At 39.0% G+C, this 19,856-nt stretch overlaps 1 protein-coding gene across 1 annotated transcript in view; it reads left to right on the top strand.

The window, feature by feature from the left end:
* Positions 1 to 16,694: 16,694 nt before the first annotated feature.
* dennd1b (DENN/MADD domain containing 1B) overlaps positions 16,695 to 19,856 on the top strand; it is a 127,813-nt gene continuing 124,651 nt past the window's right edge. The window contains exons 1-2 of the mRNA XM_079808531.1: positions 16,695 to 16,941; positions 17,611 to 17,675. Of these exons, the coding sequence (XP_079664657.1) occupies positions 16,925 to 16,941; positions 17,611 to 17,675 (82 nt within the window). The 5' untranslated portion in view covers positions 16,695 to 16,924. The remainder of the gene's footprint in view (positions 16,942 to 17,610; positions 17,676 to 19,856) is intronic.

Here is a 19,856-nt window from a genome sequence, read left to right as displayed (position 1 = left end):
GCAACACGAGCTTGGAAAGCACTTGGTACAGACCTTTTACTTCTTTTTTAGCTGGTGTTCTGCCACTTTGCCACTTTTTTTGGGATGCTTTTTTTTTCTTGTACTTTTTACCTTATACTGCTATTAATGCGCGTTACTTGAATAGTTCAAAAGTGTAACTGAATTAAGTGTTGAATCCCATTGTAAGTGACCTTTCTAGTTTTTTGTCTTGTTGGAATTTTTTGGAATTTGGAGAATTTGGGAAATGTAGGAATTTGGAGATTGGGAAACTGTATTATGGAATTGGTTGTTTAGTTTCTTATCGCAAATGATGCTACTGGAAGCCTGTTATGTGTCATTTATAATTACATTTATATCCCTAAAAATAGTACAGTTGTATATTCTGTTTATATATTTGCACGCATATATTTTGTGTAGCCTATATATATATATATATATATATATATATATATATATATATATATATATATATATATATATATATATATATATATATATATATATATACCTATATATACACACACACACGTTAAATTGATTTGAAACACTCTGCACCTTGTATCTCCACTGCATAAATTCAGTTATAATGTATTTTATGCTTAAGACAATGTAAAACAACCGTTTGAGCACAGTGTGTGACATTTGTAAAATTAAAGTGGACTAGTGGTGGCATAATTTAAAAAGTTGTCAAACTGCTTTATCAAGGTGTATATGTGTGTGATTGTCTCTTTCTCTTCTTGTGTGCGGGTGAAAGAGAGAAAGGAGAGCGAGGGAAGGGGGAGCGATGCTGTTGGGAGGAGGAATAAGCAGTTGTTTACATTCTTTGATTTTCAGATGTCAAACGTCAAATGAATCTCATTGCCACAGATTCTTTTCTGTACGAATACATACTAGGAATGGTCTAAAATTATTTTTGAGAATGATAACAATTACCTCCTTGATAGCAGCCTAAATCCAATTAGTCGTGATAATGATATCAAAGGAAGGGTGGATAATGTAGGCGATATTTTGCATCTCCTAATGTACATGTAGCTTTTAAACTGTAACACTCGTTTCGCTACTTTATTTTATGAATTACTGCAGGAGCATTGCCTTCTTAAATTTACACACGCCATTTATTAGATTTAAATTTAAATAAGGATTTGTGTGAGCATTGCAATTATCTTTTTTTTTTTATTTCCAATTTGTTTTTTCGAGTCCAAGTACAGCCGCTTCTTTGTGCCATTTTATCTTTCTATTCAGTCCAGTTTGTTTATTGTTTTAATTAGCCTAGCAATATATTCGTCTTTTCCATCCACTCCCCTCAAAAAATATTCATAAATTATTTAAACCATTAGAAGATATTAATAAATTCGTCCTGATCCTGAGTATAGGCTACATCTCACAAATAGCCTACAGCTTACAATCGTGCGGTTCTTTTCCCGTCAACTTCATAAAATCGACGGAAAATATTTATCTCACGTGTGTATAATATGTCTGTCAGAGACCAAATGAGCGTTATTAATTTGGTCCAACTGAAATCATGTCAAAATCTGATCATTTTAAATGCCATATAGCAGCAACTTTTGCATACAGGAATACGAAGCAGATTGCAGGGAGTCTCGAGTTTGTAGACTGGCTTGCTATTGCTTTATAAAAAAAAAAACATTTATGTTTGCTTCAGAAATTAATTTATCGAAAAAAAAAATCGTTACATTTTTAACCATCTAATTATTTTAGTAAGTCGTTATACGCGAGGAAATTTTATTACAAGCGAAAATGAATCAAGGTGTAGTCAATTTGATACAAAAATATCCTAATCTGTGCTCTCTTCTCAAAGACCATCAAATGTGTCTCTTACAAACGAAAAATGTAATCACAGTTTAATTATTGTTATATTTAGGTTTAGGCTATTTGTAGCTGATCACACAAAATCGAGATGTCAATATTTTAATCGAATAGCGAAACATCTATATATTGCTCCTATCGGATCAGGCTTCAATATGCACAGAAATATTTAATTCGATTTCATATTTCGCCTTCATTCAATTTTACCTGTCTCACCTGCCCTATATGTGCAAATTGAAGGTCTCTCCTCGCCCACTATGTATAAACTCTTTTCGAATTATTGTGGCAAATATGCAAAGCAACGCAAATTATCCTTTACAATGATAAACAGCATATTCACGTATCTAAGCAATACAAAATTGGTGTTTTACCGTGAGCCGCTGAGCGCCGTCCTGAAGCCCCAGCAGTGCTGCGGTGAGAGAGGGATGGATGAGGGTGAGACACGAGCGATCCTACCAGCAGATGGGGGCTGTTCCTTGTTTCTCGCGTGAGTGTCAATTATGACAAATCCTGCGCGAGCACTGAGTACATCAATTGTATTACGCACAAGGCCCCTTTCGGGATGTGTTGGTAAAGGATAAATATGTTTTTCTCTGTGTATTTTCTTAATGTTCTTCGTAAAGCAGTTTTCTCACCTTGAGATCATGCATGATGAGGCTATTCTTCACTAGACAGACAGATAGATAGATAGATAGATAGATAGATAGATAGATAGATAGATAGATAGATAGATAGATAGATAGATAGATAGATAGATAGATAGATAGATAGATAGATAGATAGATAGATAGATAGATAGATAGATAGATAGATAGATAGATAGATAGATAGATAGATTTGACAGAGCTGATATCATCTGAATCAGCAGGTTCTTGATTAGTTTGATATGCAACTCATGCAAGACCAATGCAAAGCTTTTCTTCTAAAAAAGACAAAGTTTATTTAATTTATTTGCTGTTTTTAATTCAAATGTTTAGCATTAAATTGAGGGGTGGCTTAATTATTTTGAACAAGCCACTTTGATTATCACAATAAATTCATGCACAAAATGTGAAAACTGATGTGGTGTTGGGGTCGGTAGCATTTTTTGTACTTAACATTTATTTACACAATTTAGGAATAATATCAGTATTATTAAGTATAAGACTAAAAGAGAGTTATAGACACTGGTACTCCCAGTCTCTATGCAACCGTAACATTTGTAAAAGGTTCAGTTGTAACATTGCGCAATTTAGAAATGGGAGGGAATCCTAGTTCAGCCAAAGGCAACAAAACAAATGTAATATAATGCACAGCTTAGTGACAACAGTTCAGATTCATTTCATTTAATAGCTGAAAAAACATTGATTTACCTTAAGATAATCGTTGGGCTGTCGACTCTGGGAAGCTGCTGTTAAAAAAAGGCAAAAGCACCGAAGGTATATTCACCTAAACCTATATGTGCTCCAGGCCTTCTGTGCTTGATCTTTATTTTGTGGAGTTAGTACACTAAACCTTTTAGATGGAGTTGTTTGCTCTGTTTTGGGGAAACATATAAACTTTAAAAAGTGTGAATTGGCAAAAAACAGCTTTCCAAAATGGAATGCAATCCAAAATACTGAAAGTCAAATGATGGCTGACTGAAGAATGGAAAGTGTGTTGATACTTTTAAATAAGCTGTTGGAGTAAGGAGAAAGCCATCTTATCTTGAGAGTCTGGCTTGCAGGCAACCTTTCATGCCATGCAAGTCAAAGGGGAGGAGACTTAGGTATCAGCAAATGGGCTTAAAATGAAAAACTGCTGTAACGTTACCAATTTCCCAGGCCGTTCCCAAGTCGTACAAATCCATCAAGTTACAACATCAATGAAAGGTAAAAATATCCAGGCATTATCATCTTGAATAATCATATGTCTCATTGATAATATCTATAAAAAACTATGGTGGAACAAAAACCATGTCCATTTATGAACCAAATGCGATGGCTGAACTACGAAACAAATATTTAAACACTGAAGATGGACACCGATTTCTCCAGAGTCGCTGCATTGCACTTTTTTAAGAAGCAACAAAGCCACAGAGCAGATGCTCCTCACCGGTGTTTCGTGCTTTGCTACGAAGAGGGGACGTTCAGTCTAGCGTGCCTGATGAGAATTTAGCTGCTGTTAAAATCTATCTCTCTCTCGCTCTCTCTCACTTTCCCTCCCTCCTCACCCCATTTCTCTTGATGCTGAGCCCTGCTCTGCTGATGCAAGAATCACAACTCCCCGTGTTGACAGATGGAGGATGGCTCCATAGCACATAGCCCGTCCCAACAGTCCAACTGCTGCCTAACCAACAGTTTTTTCGCTTCTCCACCTTTTTTCTTTTTCTTGTTTTTAAAGCTGTATTCTTCCAGCACCATTATCCTGAATTGACTTAGCCCAATGACGTTTTTCTCCATTTCAGTGCTTGCAGGAAGTACTACAACGATATCCATCAAACATTCTGCGGGTTTGTTCTAAATCCCAAACCCTAAGTACTAAACTAACCCCTTTTCACACCAAAGACTATCCTTTTGCTGTCTTGCAAGCACTTGCTTCAGGTTTTATCTATTATTATATCACATCACCATCTAAGGGTGTTTCAATTAGCTACCTAGTTCAGAAGTCACTGCACTAGCCAGGGAGTCAGGCATATCTAGACATGTCCCATTGTAAAAATCTCCCTAGTGTACTGAAATGGTTGCTCCCTAGAAAACCCCACAAAGCACTAAAAAAAACCCATTATGTTCCCTTACCAGTTATGTCGACATGTCTCTCAATCAGACAAAAATGGAAGGCGAGCTCATATTTTATGTTACCGTAGATGCACAATAAACTAAACAAATAATGTCGGAAGGATATTGTTAATAAATAAACTCATTTTAAAGCATGCCCATATAATTGTTTGCAGGCAATTGATTCATCAGTGTCCCAATGGTTAGAGCTATTGCCAAAATTCATTTGAACAATATATTGATTCATGACAGGGAACTCTGGTTCCCCAATGCTGAATATTTTGGATGTCTCCCCACAACTCCCCAGCTCATTAGTAAAGACACCATGACCTGAAATGTGAGAGACATCCAAATGTGTACATGTTTTAGATATCTCCATATTCAACACATTGAGGGCCAGATTGACTAAACAGGGCAAATTAGCGTAAGAGCGCAATTCCAAAAAAGCGCTGATGGGACAGTTCTGTGCATGATCTACTGATGACGTGCAAATTAAAGAACAGACACATCTGGATCATTTCCATAATGACCAACGCAATCTAACAGTTAGCATCTGGTTTAAGACACACTTTTTTGGGCGGTAAATAATGGCGCAAATACCAGTAAATTGACGAGAGTAAACCTTAGTAAATCACCTTGCATGATTCATTTAAATACTCTCCTCCCATAAATTTTGAGTTTGAAAGGGAAACTCCCACAAATGCATATGCAATAAGATCAGCTGCAAAAATAACCCTGTCCACGCCTTTTCAATGCTATTTTTTCACTGTGTGTCTTTAGTAAATCCTGACAGTAATTTTTTAATGCCAAAAGAGGGGTTGCGTTGGCGCAAGCTGTTAGTAAATCTGGCCCTAAGAATCTGTATTTGAATTAGGTGTTTTAATAGGGAGACATCTAAAATACTCAGGTAGGTGGGTCCCCAGGACAGGAATTGAGAAACACCGATCTAAATCATGTAATAGTCTATAAAAGTGGTTCTCAACCACATTTTGAATGTCTCCCTAATCAAACAACTGATTCAGGTCATCCGCTCATTAGAAGAGACTCCTAGATCTGAAATGGGCGTGTAAGACAAAGCCACTGGTCTACAACAACAAATGGCATTAAGTTGTAGCAAGATATGTTATTATACTCATATCATAAAAACACATTTGACTTTGTTGTGGAGTAAACTTCTGCTACCCGTTTTATTGGCAAAGAGGAGTTCCACAAAGAGCTGTCCTTACCCGCTGGAGCAAGTCATTTAGCACCATCACGCTTCGCTTTTGGGGTTTTAATTGCATCGGGCAATCAGGACAACTGAATTTGCAAGCTATGGAATGGAGGGTGTCTACACCACATTGCAGAGATCAAGCTGGCGGTTCTAGAGCTCATTCCTTACCCTTTCACACTAGGCAAAGGTAAGGTTTCTCACTGAATGAGTTGACCACCTGATCCTGCCTGAACAGTGCCACATATGGCATGATATGGCCAGACGGTCTGGCTGGAACACTGGGAGAGGTCTTGGGGAGATGCCCTACTGTTTTGTGCAGCTATTTACAGCCCTGTCCAAAGGAATCTGGCCCTGTGACTGTCAGTCAGATGTGGTGAGCTTTTTCAGGAGCACTGGTGCAACCACAGGGAAGCCGGTTGTCCATCTGACCACTTTGGTAAGGCTTCAGCCCCAAGGCTGAATGACATTGTCTCTGTTGCATGACCAGACGGGCTGCTCGGCTACAGCTTGATTCAACACACACACACATACAAACACTGCCAACAACGGCGCCATGGACCACACACCCACACGCACTGAGAGGGACAGCCCAGATGCTGAAACTGATTTTCCAGCCATCACTCGGCTGACATCCGTTCCTCTCAGCCAACGTGTGTCATCCTCTGCCTGGCCTGGGCACTTGAATGCCGGGGAGCGGCAGTGGTCCGTGGTGTGGCTGAGGGTGCAAGGGTTTGCCCCCAGTCCCCATGAGCTGGAAAGGACGGACCTGGACCAGTGATACATTTGGATGCTGGACCAGACAGACTGTCCCTTTGCCTCTAGAAAAGTGGCAGTGCATGGACTCTGCTGTAGCATATGCTGCGGCTGAAGGTCAGGTGACGGACTCCAAAGCTCTGCAGATGCAGGAACTGTAGCCCTCATGGCAGCTTGGGTGGGTTTCAATTATCAATGAGAGAGCTTAGTGTGATTGAAGCCAGAACCCAGGTACGTCTGACCTTAACAACCTGCAGATGAAACAAAGGTAAATTTGATTAGCGGAGAATGACAATATGAAAAATAGAATGGCTAAAAAAGGCTGAAAGATTCATGCAAAACACCACGGATTTTACGTAAAGTCTCTAACCTTTGGCCGACTTGAATGCACAATTAACTGACAGAGGAAATAAACAGATCTCACCAGATGCTCAGTTTCGATACCAAAGGAATCTCCAGGATGGAGATGCTACTCAAGCATAACCAGTTTCCTCTATTTCCAAGGAAGTCCCTCAAGGTTTTAGACTCATTTTCCCTTTCCTCACTCTCATGTTTTCTTGTTCAGTTGTTATGATTCCCACACCTGATCCCAGCGCATGACAAGACTAGCGAGCTCATGGCTTGTGAGTTGTTTGCTAAAGCAAGTTTTCTTGAAATCTGTCTGTGCTCTGAGGGACTGAGCATTGTGTAGCGTTTGCGTCTCAGTCACCAAATACTGAGAAACAGAGAAAGGAGGGACAGAAAGGGAAAAAGAGAACGACAACACTATGCGATCTCTGAAGTCATATGATGCAGAAGAATAAGGCAGACTTGAAAGTTGGCCTATTTCATGGTCAGGCACTAGGACTGGGAAGGGTCTTGAATGGCAATGCATCTACTTTAATGTGACAGACAAGTCCCTAGGCAAAACAAGCAGACCCGTGGCAGGCAGGCCCAGGTACTTGATGAGTGTGACACCTTTGCCATTCCACTGGAAATGTTGTTGCCGTACGCTCCGCTGCCTCATCTTAGGTTTTACCCAAATAAATTTGCCTCTCATCCGGACTGACGATGCCACAAGCCCCTCGCCTGCCTGTCCTCCCTGGAACTGTTGAGATCATGAATCTCCTTGTCGACGTTCACAGGGCCTTGCTCCTGATAAATGTGCACCCGCCTTGGGACCCTCCCGCCGCCTGATATCGTGCTCGGCGCCAGTCGGCAAAGCTGGGACAGAGCTCTGCCACATACACATTCCCGCATTCAGAGACCGTTTCCTTGTTCCTGCCCTGCGATGCTGTGTGACAGGTTGGATGGCCAGTGCCTGGGGCAAAATCCTACTCGGCTTTGCATATCTACAGACAACGCATCGAGTAAAAACAGCGACTGCACATGATTATAAATGAAGGGATTTCTACTAATCATTGTGTGATCTGTGTATTCACAGTATTTGTGCTGAAATCACAGTTTTAGTGGATGAAAAGGACCAGAGTATCAATCTCCGTTAGCCACAGGGAGATATGAATCAGAAATATGAAGATGCGTAAAATGACCAGGAGGTACCACACTTTTTTAATCTAACTTAATTATTATATCTTATTAAACATTTCTTGATGATGAAATACACCCACAAAGACCTTTGATGAAATGAAAAAGGCCTGTTCATTTTATTTTAAAGGCTCAGGCTCAACATGTAAGCTATGCCATGAAGGACCTTTAGTGGGCACCCATGGGGCATTGACAGCAACCCTGTGTATATAGTGTATTGTACATGCTACCAGAAAAGATCTGTTGAAGCAACATAAAAAAAAAGCAAAAAGGAAACATTAAAAAAAAGGAACTTTAATTTGTTTAAATTACATATGATAACTAAAAATCAAGTATATGTCTGTGAATTTTTTTTAAATGAGAAACAAAGCCTTTGATTGTATCTAACGTCAACACACATTTATGAGAGGACTTTATTCTCCATTGTGTTTTCTTGGTCGAACATTTACCAGGGAGGAAGTACGTCGTCAGAATTGACAGCTGTCAAAATTATGATCGCCTGTAACCATATGAATATTCATCGGCGCAAAAATTCCCGCTTGTGGAATTCATCTGACAGAGGAGCACACCAACTCCTGAAAGTCAAATCACAGTGGATAGATGTGATTCAAACCATTTCCTGGAGTGTGGGTTGCACATCTGGTGTAGCGCATTTCATCATTTTAAACAGAGTGTAAGATGAATGCGCATTAAAAGAAGTCCAAATTCAATACAGGAGCACACAAAATGAGTTGTTCAGCCCATCTTAAGATTTACTGCTATACATAAAACAAAGAGTTGAAGGTTTTCTTCTTAGCAGGATCCTCCACATTAATTTGCCCGTATGGACACTGTTGGGAAAAAAACAAGACGTTTAGAGTTAACATATGGGCTCTGTAAAGTTAAAAAAGAATGAATATCATGTGGACAGTTTGCTTTTTATTATGTATTGTGGGTTACTGACAGAATGGATTTCTCCTGTCTCGGCATCATGTAATCTATAAAAATCAACTAAATTTCACTTTAAATAAAAAATACTTACTGTAAAATTAATACAATACTGACTGACATTTTCTTTCAGTCCTCTTGTAAAGATACATGAGAAAAATATGAAGCTTACATGTCTGCAGGCACTCCCACAGCATCTTCCTCTTTTCCTATGGGCAAACTCAGTGAACACATTGTAGCCGGTTATAGGGTCAGTGTATGTTCTTTCCTGATTCTGCGAACAGATGCAATTTGCAGTTGATCATCTGTTTGTTAATGCTCAAATTTGATTAGACTGTTTATAAGGATCAGTGTTCCGTAAAAAAAAAAAATACATATTTCAGGGTAAAATATTAAACTTGTAAATAATTATAATAATAAAGTTTACATCTACTGGAAAACATCCCTAGAAATTTAACAAGTCATTAATGAAAACACAGCGGAAAAACAATACAATCATGTTTCTTAAGCATCATTTCTGACTCTTCCTCAGAGAGCGTTGGCTTCATCTATGACAGCCTTCGACGCCAAAAGGGCCCGAGGCACTTTTTGTGGCATGCCATTTCAGATGCCATCCTTTAGCTCCATAGTGAAGCTGACACTGTCTGTGCATCCTCCAACTCTATGGGTCTTCCATAACTTTCTCTCGGCCATCAAACTACATAGTTCCTGACAGCCAAAAGGAACTTTCAAAAATGACCTAGTCTTCCACACACTTAAGTAGCCTATTCTGCAAGTTAGAGGTCTAGTATGTTTTTTATAGCTACCTAAGAATGTAAAAATATCCTTAGAGTTGGAAAATGTAGGACTTTCAATAGTATGAATGCTTAGTTGCTAATATTACACCATCTGTGTTGGTTAGGTTCCCTCACATAGGTCACTGACTCAGGCTCGTGTATCTACACGAGTCTCTATAAATGTGACACCAGCTGCTATACATGCAGTTAAATAAGCATTTGATTTTTCTCTTACCTTGCATGCGTCCATATGGAGTTTATAAATTAATCTGTCGTTATCTGAAAGCGTGCTGGATTCACGTGACGCGGTTGTGTTTTTACCGTGAGAATTCGAATTTGATTCGCTCTCGCGTGCACTGCAATATGAACGCGGCGTTCTCTTATTGTACACCTCATTAGACATTATTATATTCGTTCGACTGCTTGTTAATCTTAAAAATCTACCTGAACCGAGGAGCAGCATAACTCATGCTAAAAAGGGAAACTAAAAAGTCCTGTCACGTCACGACGTTGCTTGCAGACAAATGCAAACTTGTGGCAGTACCTAGACGTGTGTAGACAGTTCTCACAACCACTGCCCACAGGACAAAATGTTGTTGTTGTTTAGAACTGTTCACACTCTGCTTTGCTGCCAATAAATGTTAAAAATAACCGCTGTGTTCTTCCTCATTGTGCTTTTCATGTTCTGACAGTGTGGCGTACACAAGATGCATTTAAGCGCCCCCTCTGTTGGACTGTAGAATTGCAGCAGGGGAAATTGTGTGTTGTCATTCTTTTAAAGGCACAATATGTAAGATTTTTGGATGAAAATATCCAAAAACCACTAGAACAATGTTAAATGTTTTGTTGACTTGTGTACTTACATTATCCCAAATGCTTCCAAGAATGTTTATATCCAGAGATTTTTACCAGGACACGTGCTTCGCCTATCAATGACATCATATATGCTTTACTCTCGATTTTATTTTGTGGAAACCATGGAAACACCATATACGCTTTAATATATTATGTGTTTTATTAGAAGGTGAGCAACTGTTTTGATACATTTATCGACAGAAAACGAATCATTGTTATATAGTTCAACACAGTTTAGCCCTGTTTCAACCAAAATTTGTCCCAGGAACTTTTTCTCCCTCAGACCTGCTGCTGTCTGCGTTTCCATAGTGGTCTAAAGTACAGTGAAGATTTTTCCGGTGCCGTAGGACTGCGCGCGACTTTCTAGAGCCCACTGGATTTCGTCCTTCGCAAATAAACTTAATAAAGCCTGAACCTCATCGTCGGTTCATCGGTCGTATTTTTTAAACTCCATTGTTGATTTGAATAGCACGCACGGCAACAGACGTTTAGGTTGCAATAAAATGCTGCGCAAGCTTAACCAATCAGCATGTTCAGCGCCCAAGTCCCACCCCTGAAAGTTCCTGAACTTTGAAAAAGTGCTACCTCATGAGTAGGGCTGTTTTGAGGGGGAAATCTTTACCTGGAACTTCATTTAGACCCTGGTTCCTGTGGTCGAAACACACAGAGTAACACACCAAAGTCCCTAGTTCCTGTGGAAACGCAGCTTTAGTCTTATTGTTTAAATCTTGTTTTCTTGATTTACTGCAAGTACCATGTTTTACCATGCCTCTATCAATCTATCTTATTTTATAGACTGTAAAAAATATGGACGTAGTGTCCGTGACGTCACCCATAGGATTCTGAAGGGCAGTTTTGAAGCGCAAAGTAGGGACGAGATGGCTGTTGCCATCTTCGCAGTGAGTCATTGTGCGTCACTCCCGGATAACAGAAAATGGGCAAAAAGGCGGGACGTGGGCAAGGCCGTAACCAGAGTTTGAAAATGAGTGAGGTCCTATAGGAAGAATTGTGCTATAATAATTGTGCATTTTCGGGTGGGACTATAGGCTACCTTTAGAGTTTTTTTCAATTGCTAACAAGCATTGTTCAATACTGAAACCACATTTTCAAAACTGTCTCACATTCACTGCTTTCAAAACTGATAAAAGCACATTCAAATAAGAATGATGGCAAATTTCAAGCATTTCTGCAGAAATTATTTTGAAATATAGAAAATCTAGCTCCCTGTTGTTAGTGTGTTTTTATGTCAGTGTGTAATGAGTGACATGCATGTTTTCTGAAGGAGAATTTGTTGCCAGTGACTGGTGGGATGAGCTTATTTTGAGACATGCATGAAGTGTTTTGTTGGTCTGAGGGTTAGATTAACTGTTTGGCCAAAATTAATCTTGGAAATGCAGATTGTATGAAGAGTTTTGAAAATGTGGTTTCAGTATTGAACAATGCTTGTTAGCAATTGAAGAAAACTGTACGATTGCCTACACCAAAAAAATTAAGAATATGACACATACTGATGATGAATAAACAGTATAAGGTAGCAGTCCCAAACGAGATTTTGTTAATACAATAATGTTAGTTGTAAATTGGTATGAGAGACCAAAGTAAAAATAAAATGGCATTTTGTGGTTATGGAAACAACAGTTAATAAACAATATTAACATGGACTGTTCATGAAACATATGAATACTGATCCTAAGGATTAATGTATAAACCTGCATCTGGCAACACGGCACCCGCGCCCTCACTTACAAAAAGCTCTCTCGAGTCCCGTTCACTCTTCTCGCAGCGACATGAATCGCAAACAGTCATATGAGCCTATGGTAGGTGGTTCACATGGCTTATTAGTCATTTAGAGAGCGTGACATTTTATTTTTGAATATGAAAAAAATTACCGAGGTCCGGACCTCGGTGACCTCATAGCTGGCTACGGCCGTGGACGTGGGCGGAGCTGAAGTGACGCGATGACTAACAGACAGCAGATAAATGGCTATCCAACAGTCACTCGAAGTGGCCACGCCCTTAATTATGCAGAACTTTAATGCTTTATATAATGTAAACGAATGAGTTATAAAAAAATTCATCCCCCTCACAGTTGTCATTAAGGGCAAAATTAGCCGTATAGACCAAAACCACAATTTGTACCAGGCTATAAACATGTTTTAATCTGCTGTAAAGTTGGACATTTCAACATGGGGCTCAATGAGATTCTGCTCCCTTCTGGAGCCTGTCCCTAGTGGCCAGTCGATGAATTGCAGTATATGTCACTTCTGTATACGCTTCAAGAGAAACTGCGGGAGGTTGCCGCTTGATCTTATTGCAGTGTGTCTCATAAGCCCTGTTTCCACTGAAATTACCCGGAACAATTTGTACCAGGAACTTTTTTTACAGGAACTTTTTTCCCCCCAGACCTGCTACTGTCTGCGTTTCCACTGCGGTCTAAAGTATCGTGAAGATTAGGCAAATTAGTCCGGGGATGTAGGACTGCGCGCAACTGCTCCTCCCAGTCAACGACGGACAATAATCATTTTTGCGCGACACTGTCTGCAACAATAACAAGTATGGAGGAGATTCAGGCAGCGCTGCTTTTGCTGGTTATGTATTGGTGTACTAAAGAGGAAATTAATGGCGGAAAAGAGACGAGCACTGATACTAAAGCATATTCTGAAAGCTCGTAAAGCTAGATTTAAAATAAGACAACATATGTTATTATCAGCTATTACGGACATTGCCCAAGTCCCACCCCCAAAAGTTCCAGAACTTTGAAAAATAGCTACCTCGCGAGCAGGGCCCTTTGGAGGGGGAAATATTTACCCGGAACTTCATTTAGACCCTGGTTCATGCAGTCGAAACACACGAGTACCACCCCGAAGTTCCTAGTTCCTGGGGAAAGTTCCTGCGGTGGAAACGTGGCTATAGTAGCCGCCAAGCGAATGCACAGAGTAGCATTATAACATAACTTTCAACACACTCAAATCTGTATCTCCCCATGAAAAACACAACTTTACAGCAGAAAAAAAATGTTTACAGCCTGGTACAAAAAGTAGTGTTTGGTCTATACAGCTAATTTTGCCCTTCATGACAATATGTCAACTCATCCGTATAAATTATATTAAGCCTTAAAGTTCTGCATAATTAAGGGCGTGGCCACATGAGTGACAGGTGGATTGTCACTATGGTTGAGCTAGGCAGCCGTGGTTTCAGCAACCAGGCACCTCAACTCCACTCGCGTCCTCTGCCTCTTTGCCCATTTTCAGTTATGCAGGAGTGAAAATGCTCTTCAGAAAACCTACGGGTGACGTCACAGACACCTCCAAATTGTTAGTTAGCCCACATACACATGACCAGAAAAAGTCAAGGCGTCATCAAGCTATACCTTTGTTTTGAATAAGCGACCTCTCGCGGCGAAAAAATTACATATTGTGGCTTTAACGAGGTGAAATAATAATAATAATAAAAAGAACCAGATAAATTCAACGTTTAAACAATCATGAAATACAAAATAATACTCGAAAAAGCAAATGTAAAAGGTAACAGCCTACAAAAACCATACCGTTTTGGCCAACAAATGTTGTAATTAACAATTTTATAAATACAATTAATTATAAATATTACAATGAAATATATGAATAGATTACTATTTATATATAATATAAATTATATACAATATATACATGCCAATATTTCTTAAATATATACATGTATGTGTGTGTGTGTGTGTATTCAAATATAGGCTTCATAATAATTATACACAGTACACACACATATATTATGTAAACACAAACTTTTATTTTTGGATAAAATCATGATTAATCGATTTGACAGCACTAATATAACACACACACACACACACACACACACACACACACACACACACACACACACACACACACACACACACACACACACACACACACACACACACACACACACACACACACACACACACACACACATGTATGTATATATATATATATATATATATATATATATATATATATATATATATATATATATATATAATGTATATTTAAAACACGACCACTTGCCCCAATAAAAAAGTGATAAGTTGCACTGACTAGACATTTATGAAAAACTTCATTGCTCTAAGAATTTATAGTTCATCTGAGATCATTATATTTGACTCTTGCTTGTTTACGTGCATATGAACCTACTATTACAGGCTTGCATATTCAATTCCTTAGAATATAGTGTAAGGTGGAAAATAATCAAAGATATTTGAAATGGAACAAAATCCTCTGCTTTGCTGTTAACTGCCATCGTCGTGATCAAGATATTGAAGTTGACTCAACCCCTTCCCCCTTAACGCCATCAGAAGGGCCAGGTTGAGTTAGAAAGACAAAAGAATGATTGGCCGGCTGGCCAACAGGTTTTCGCACCTTTGATACAATGGGGGAAGTTTTGTCTGATTGGTTATTTTCAAATGTCTCACGGGTTGGTCTGATTGGTCAGTTTTACAAGAGTCAGGTTTGAATTTGGTGACATCAGGGAAGAGGATAAAAGAGAATTTGATCTGTAGCTCGCTCTCTTTGGTTTCTCTGGCTTTCTCTGGAGAGAGCTGTTCTTTAGCTCTCTCTCTCTCTCTCTCTCTCTCTCTCTCTCTCTCTCTCTCTCTCTCTCTCTCTCTCTCTCTTCTCTCTTTCTATCTCTCTCTCTCACAGGTAACATTCTAGGCAGAGGCCTACAGAGCATAATTAAGGGTTTATGTTTTACATTTATTTGAAACGATTTTAAGTGTAACCATAACCAGAATTTGTGTTTCCTTTTAGAAGAGATTTATGTCTATGATGTAATTGACATTTTACATTTACTTGATTGTTAATAAATTGTTACATTTTGATCCTTTCTGAATTAATCTGTAATTATTAACTATCTCCAATGTGGAACGTTATAATTGTAACAAAGGGTTAAAACGGAACGATTAAATGTATGATTAACTATCAAATATAGATGACCAAACATTCGGTTGGGATTCTCTTCTAAATGCGACAACTATGATAAATGGAGTCAGATAAAGAATATTATAATCAAATCCATTCTTCCAGCTGAGACACTGAACGCGTAAGGCCTTCACCGCGGTTCGCTACCGATCATTGGAGCGAATTCATGCGGTCTTACAATAGTAAAGTGCGCTTATTCAAATTACTGGGGCAGAGGATAAACAAACGAAAGGAGTAAAAAAGGAGTAACAAGTAGGCTACAAACATCAGCAGAGATAACAACAATTTATTTCACTTTGAAATGACAAGCCAGTGACATGTAGCAAGAGTTCCCTTCATAAACCACATTCACACAAACCTTGTAGTATTTTTCCGCAGGAAATACACAAATTCAAATGCATGTCCTTGTATTGCAACAGGTTTCAATGACTAGGCGTTGTTGACCCATAAGAAACCAAAGCTATTTTTTGAACAAGTGGGTGGTGTGAATTTATACTTCCTTTGCTTTACTAGAAAATGTGTTTACTAGTTTCTTATCATCAGGTCCTGTTTTTTACAGGTCTATTTTTAAACATCTTATATGTGGTCATATTCCTCTTCTGAAATATTTAAGGACATAATAACATAAAAAAGGTATTTACAAACCATAAACACACGCATAGTATGCAAGATAGCATCAGTAAAGATAGACATGCCTATGCACGCATGCATGATAAAGAAAAAATGCTTTGAAGGATGCAATTAAAGGGACAGTTCACAAAAAAAAGAAGACATTTACTCAACCTCATTTTGTTTCAAACCTTGATGACTTTCTTTCTTCTGTGGAACACAAAAACAGAAAAAGTATAATAAGTAAGGCAACTACAATATTAAAGGACTGACAGGCTCAGTCACCATTCACTTCCATTGCATCTTTTTTTCCTATCAATGTAAGTGAATGGAGACTAGGGCTGTCATTCCGCCTGTCATCTCATTTTGTATTCCAAAGCAAAAAGAAACTCATATAGGTTTGAAACAATATGAGGGCGAGTAAAAAATGACAAATTGTTCATTTTTGGAATCCCACTGAAATAGGTACACACACACGCACGCGCTCGCGCAAACTCGCGTGACCCAGGTGCTTCCTGGTGCTTCATTCCAGGATCACAACCAGGGGAACCGAAACGGTCAGCGCGTCCAGGAAGCGTCAGCGAGGAGCACGCGCGCCGGCAGATAGAGGAATGCAGCAGTTTCCGCGACCGTCTGTCAGGTGGCCGCGAAACTAGAAGGTTCGGAGGCAGCGCGCGTGGCTCGGAGTGCGCGACGGTGTTTTATTTTCCCGCCGTCGGCGCGAGCTTCTGCTGACGCGATGCTTTAGCCATGGACAGCAGGATAAAGTAAGTCCACATTTGTTTACCATACACATTTATCTGGTTTGTCGCGGTACGCGTTATCAGTCTCCGTTAATAAAAGTCTCTCATATGGTTGAAATAAAGGTAGGGGCTATTGTAAATCCGTTAGTTAGCTCATTTGGCTAATGAGAGGAGATGACAGGTCCAGCTGACCGGTTAGCTGTTTACCTCAGACATGCTAACTAGCCTAGCCGCATTCCTCAACAGCCACTTGACAGCTGCACATATTTCATTTAGCTGGAATTAGACGCCGTAAACATCTTGTGCTATTAACATCTATGGATTTGCACTGTAATATATTATGATTATATTGTGAATTCACAAGAGCAAACTGACTAAATACCTTAGTCTCTAATGACATGTCGAGCTTTTAAAAGGCATAGTTGATGAAAAATGAACATTTAAAGCATGTATAACTTTTTCTTCTGTGGAACACAAGCAGATGTTAGGATGGAAAGATATGCAATAATAGTGAATGGGAACTGAGACTGTCATTTTGACTAACATCTTGGTTCGTGTTTTCAACAGAAGAATGAAAGTTACATTGTTTTGGAAAGAGTAAAATAATGAGAATGTTTGTTTATAAGTGAACGGTTCCTTTAACAGTCTCAAAGAGTTAAGTTAGTGAATTGGGCTTGTTTTTCCTCTTTTCAGCGAGAATCCTGCGAGAACATTTGATTTGGCCCTTCAGGTTGCATGTCCATCGTCTGAAAATGAAGGTGAGCCTTCATTTATCAATTTTGTTATGTTTTGCATATGCAAGTATTTGAAGGGCTTTTTTTTTGTCTCCAAAAACACATTAGAAAGGTTTTGTTGATCCTCTATTTTAAATTACTATTTGCTTGTTGTCATATACTTTGAAATAGCATGAAAGGAATCCATGTTTACTCAGGCTTATGTAACACTGCTCATATTTCATGGCTTTTAAGTGATAATGTGTGGCGTTTGTATTGCACAAAAGTGCATGATCGTTTTTCCAAATGAAGTTTGTTTATATTTTGTCTTTTAGTTTCTGTATCAGTGATGACATATAGAGTTCAGGGTGAATGATGTATAATATTATGGGCAAATGCGTCACCTAAATGTGGCAACTGAGGAGCCATTTAATTACATGACACAGTTTTCAACAATAAACGGAAAACTTTTTATGTGCTTTGGCTGTGCTTTTACACAACAACAGCGTTTTGGGGGCCTGAAAGTGCAAACACTTGAAAATGTGATTCAAAGTGCGAGGTTTTGAAATGATGCCGTTATCGTCTCCGTGCAAACTACAAAAACGTGAATTTGTGAAAACGTTGATGTCATGCGCATGTTCAGTCTATGGGCCCTATCATACATCCGGAAAGTGTTTTTTGCTAGTTTCAGTCCAACGCATGTATAATTTTCACGTCAAAGCGTTATGTTGCTTAAATAGCAAATGCACTCGCGCCCATCTGTTCGCCATTGGGCGTGCTGGTCTGAAAACGAGGTGTGTTCAGGCGCATTGTTGGTGCGTTGCTATTTTGAGGCAACTGAAAACGACTGCGCCATTGACCAACAAAAACCTGGTCTAAAGTCAATAGTGCAGTATTTTTTGTGTTATTTAAAGGGCGCGTTAACACTCTGTTATTACACACGCATATAAATAAAAGGATTCCTCTGGAGAGAGTTTAGTCTTTCCACCATGTAAATAGCGAATCCGCTATGATGCAAGCGCAACTGGCTTTTAAAGGGAATGGGAGATGAGACTCTGATTGGTCTATTGCACGTTACGCCCCAAAACACACCCATGACTCATTAAAGGGTTAGTTCACCCAAAAATTTAAATAACGTAATTTATTACTCACCCTCATGCCGTTCCACACCCGTAAGACATCCGTTCATCTTCGGAACACAAATTAAGATATTTTTGTTGAAATCCGAAGCTTCTTGAAGCAGTGTTTTGAAATCGGCTAACACTATATAAGTCGTTATTTAGTTTTTTTTTTGGCGCACCAAAACTATTCTCGTCGCTTTATAATAAGAAGGCATGAGGGTGAGTAATAAATGACATTATTTTCATTTGATGAAAAAATGAAAATTAGCCCATGATTTACTCCCCCTCAACTCATCCTAGGTGTATATCACATTCTTCTTTCAGACGAATAAAATCGGAGTTATATTAAAAAAAGTCCTGGCTCTTCCAAGCTTTATAATAGCAGTAATTGTTGCTCTGTTTTTGAAGTCCATAAAAATGCATCTATCCATCATATAACTCCACACGGCTCTGGCGGGTTAATAAAGACCTTCTGAAGCGAATCGATGCGTTTGTGTAAGAAAAATATCCATATTTAAAACTTTATAAAGTAAAATTTCGGCCGATCGCGTTCCGTATTCAATTTATGGAAAAGGTGTTGGAAGGGCCTCTGCCAATCAAAGGCTTGCGTTACCAGGAAGGCTCTGCAGACGTCGCATACGCATCTTGAATTGCGAGATGGCACTTTCAACACTTTTCCACGAAAGGCGATCGGCTGGAAGTTTACTTTATAAAGTTTTAAATATGGATATTTTTATTACACATACGCATCGATTCGCTTCAGAAGGCCTTTATTAACCTCCCAGAGCCGTGTGGAGTAGGGCTGTCTCTTTTTATTCGATATTCGAAAATGCATTCGAACATGACGTGAAATATCCGTAATCGAACTATAAATAAACGCTTAACTTGGAATTGAACGCGTTGCGTTCATATTCTGGGGCGCTCGTAGATATTTGAATATATTGATATTTGATATCCGTTCGAATTAGATTTTTCTCAAAAATGACAGCCCTAGTGTGGAGCAGTTATATGGATGATTAGCCAGGACTTTTTTTAATATAACTCAGATTTTATTCGTCTGAAATAGGGGTGGGAGATATAGCCTCAAAATTATATCACGATATTT

Source organism: Gobio gobio (genome assembly GCF_949357685.1).
Source record: "Gobio gobio genome assembly, chromosome: 24".
Classification (NCBI taxonomy): domain Eukaryota; kingdom Metazoa; phylum Chordata; class Actinopteri; order Cypriniformes; family Gobionidae; genus Gobio; species Gobio gobio.
This window is presented reverse-complemented; position numbering and strand designations above follow the sequence as displayed.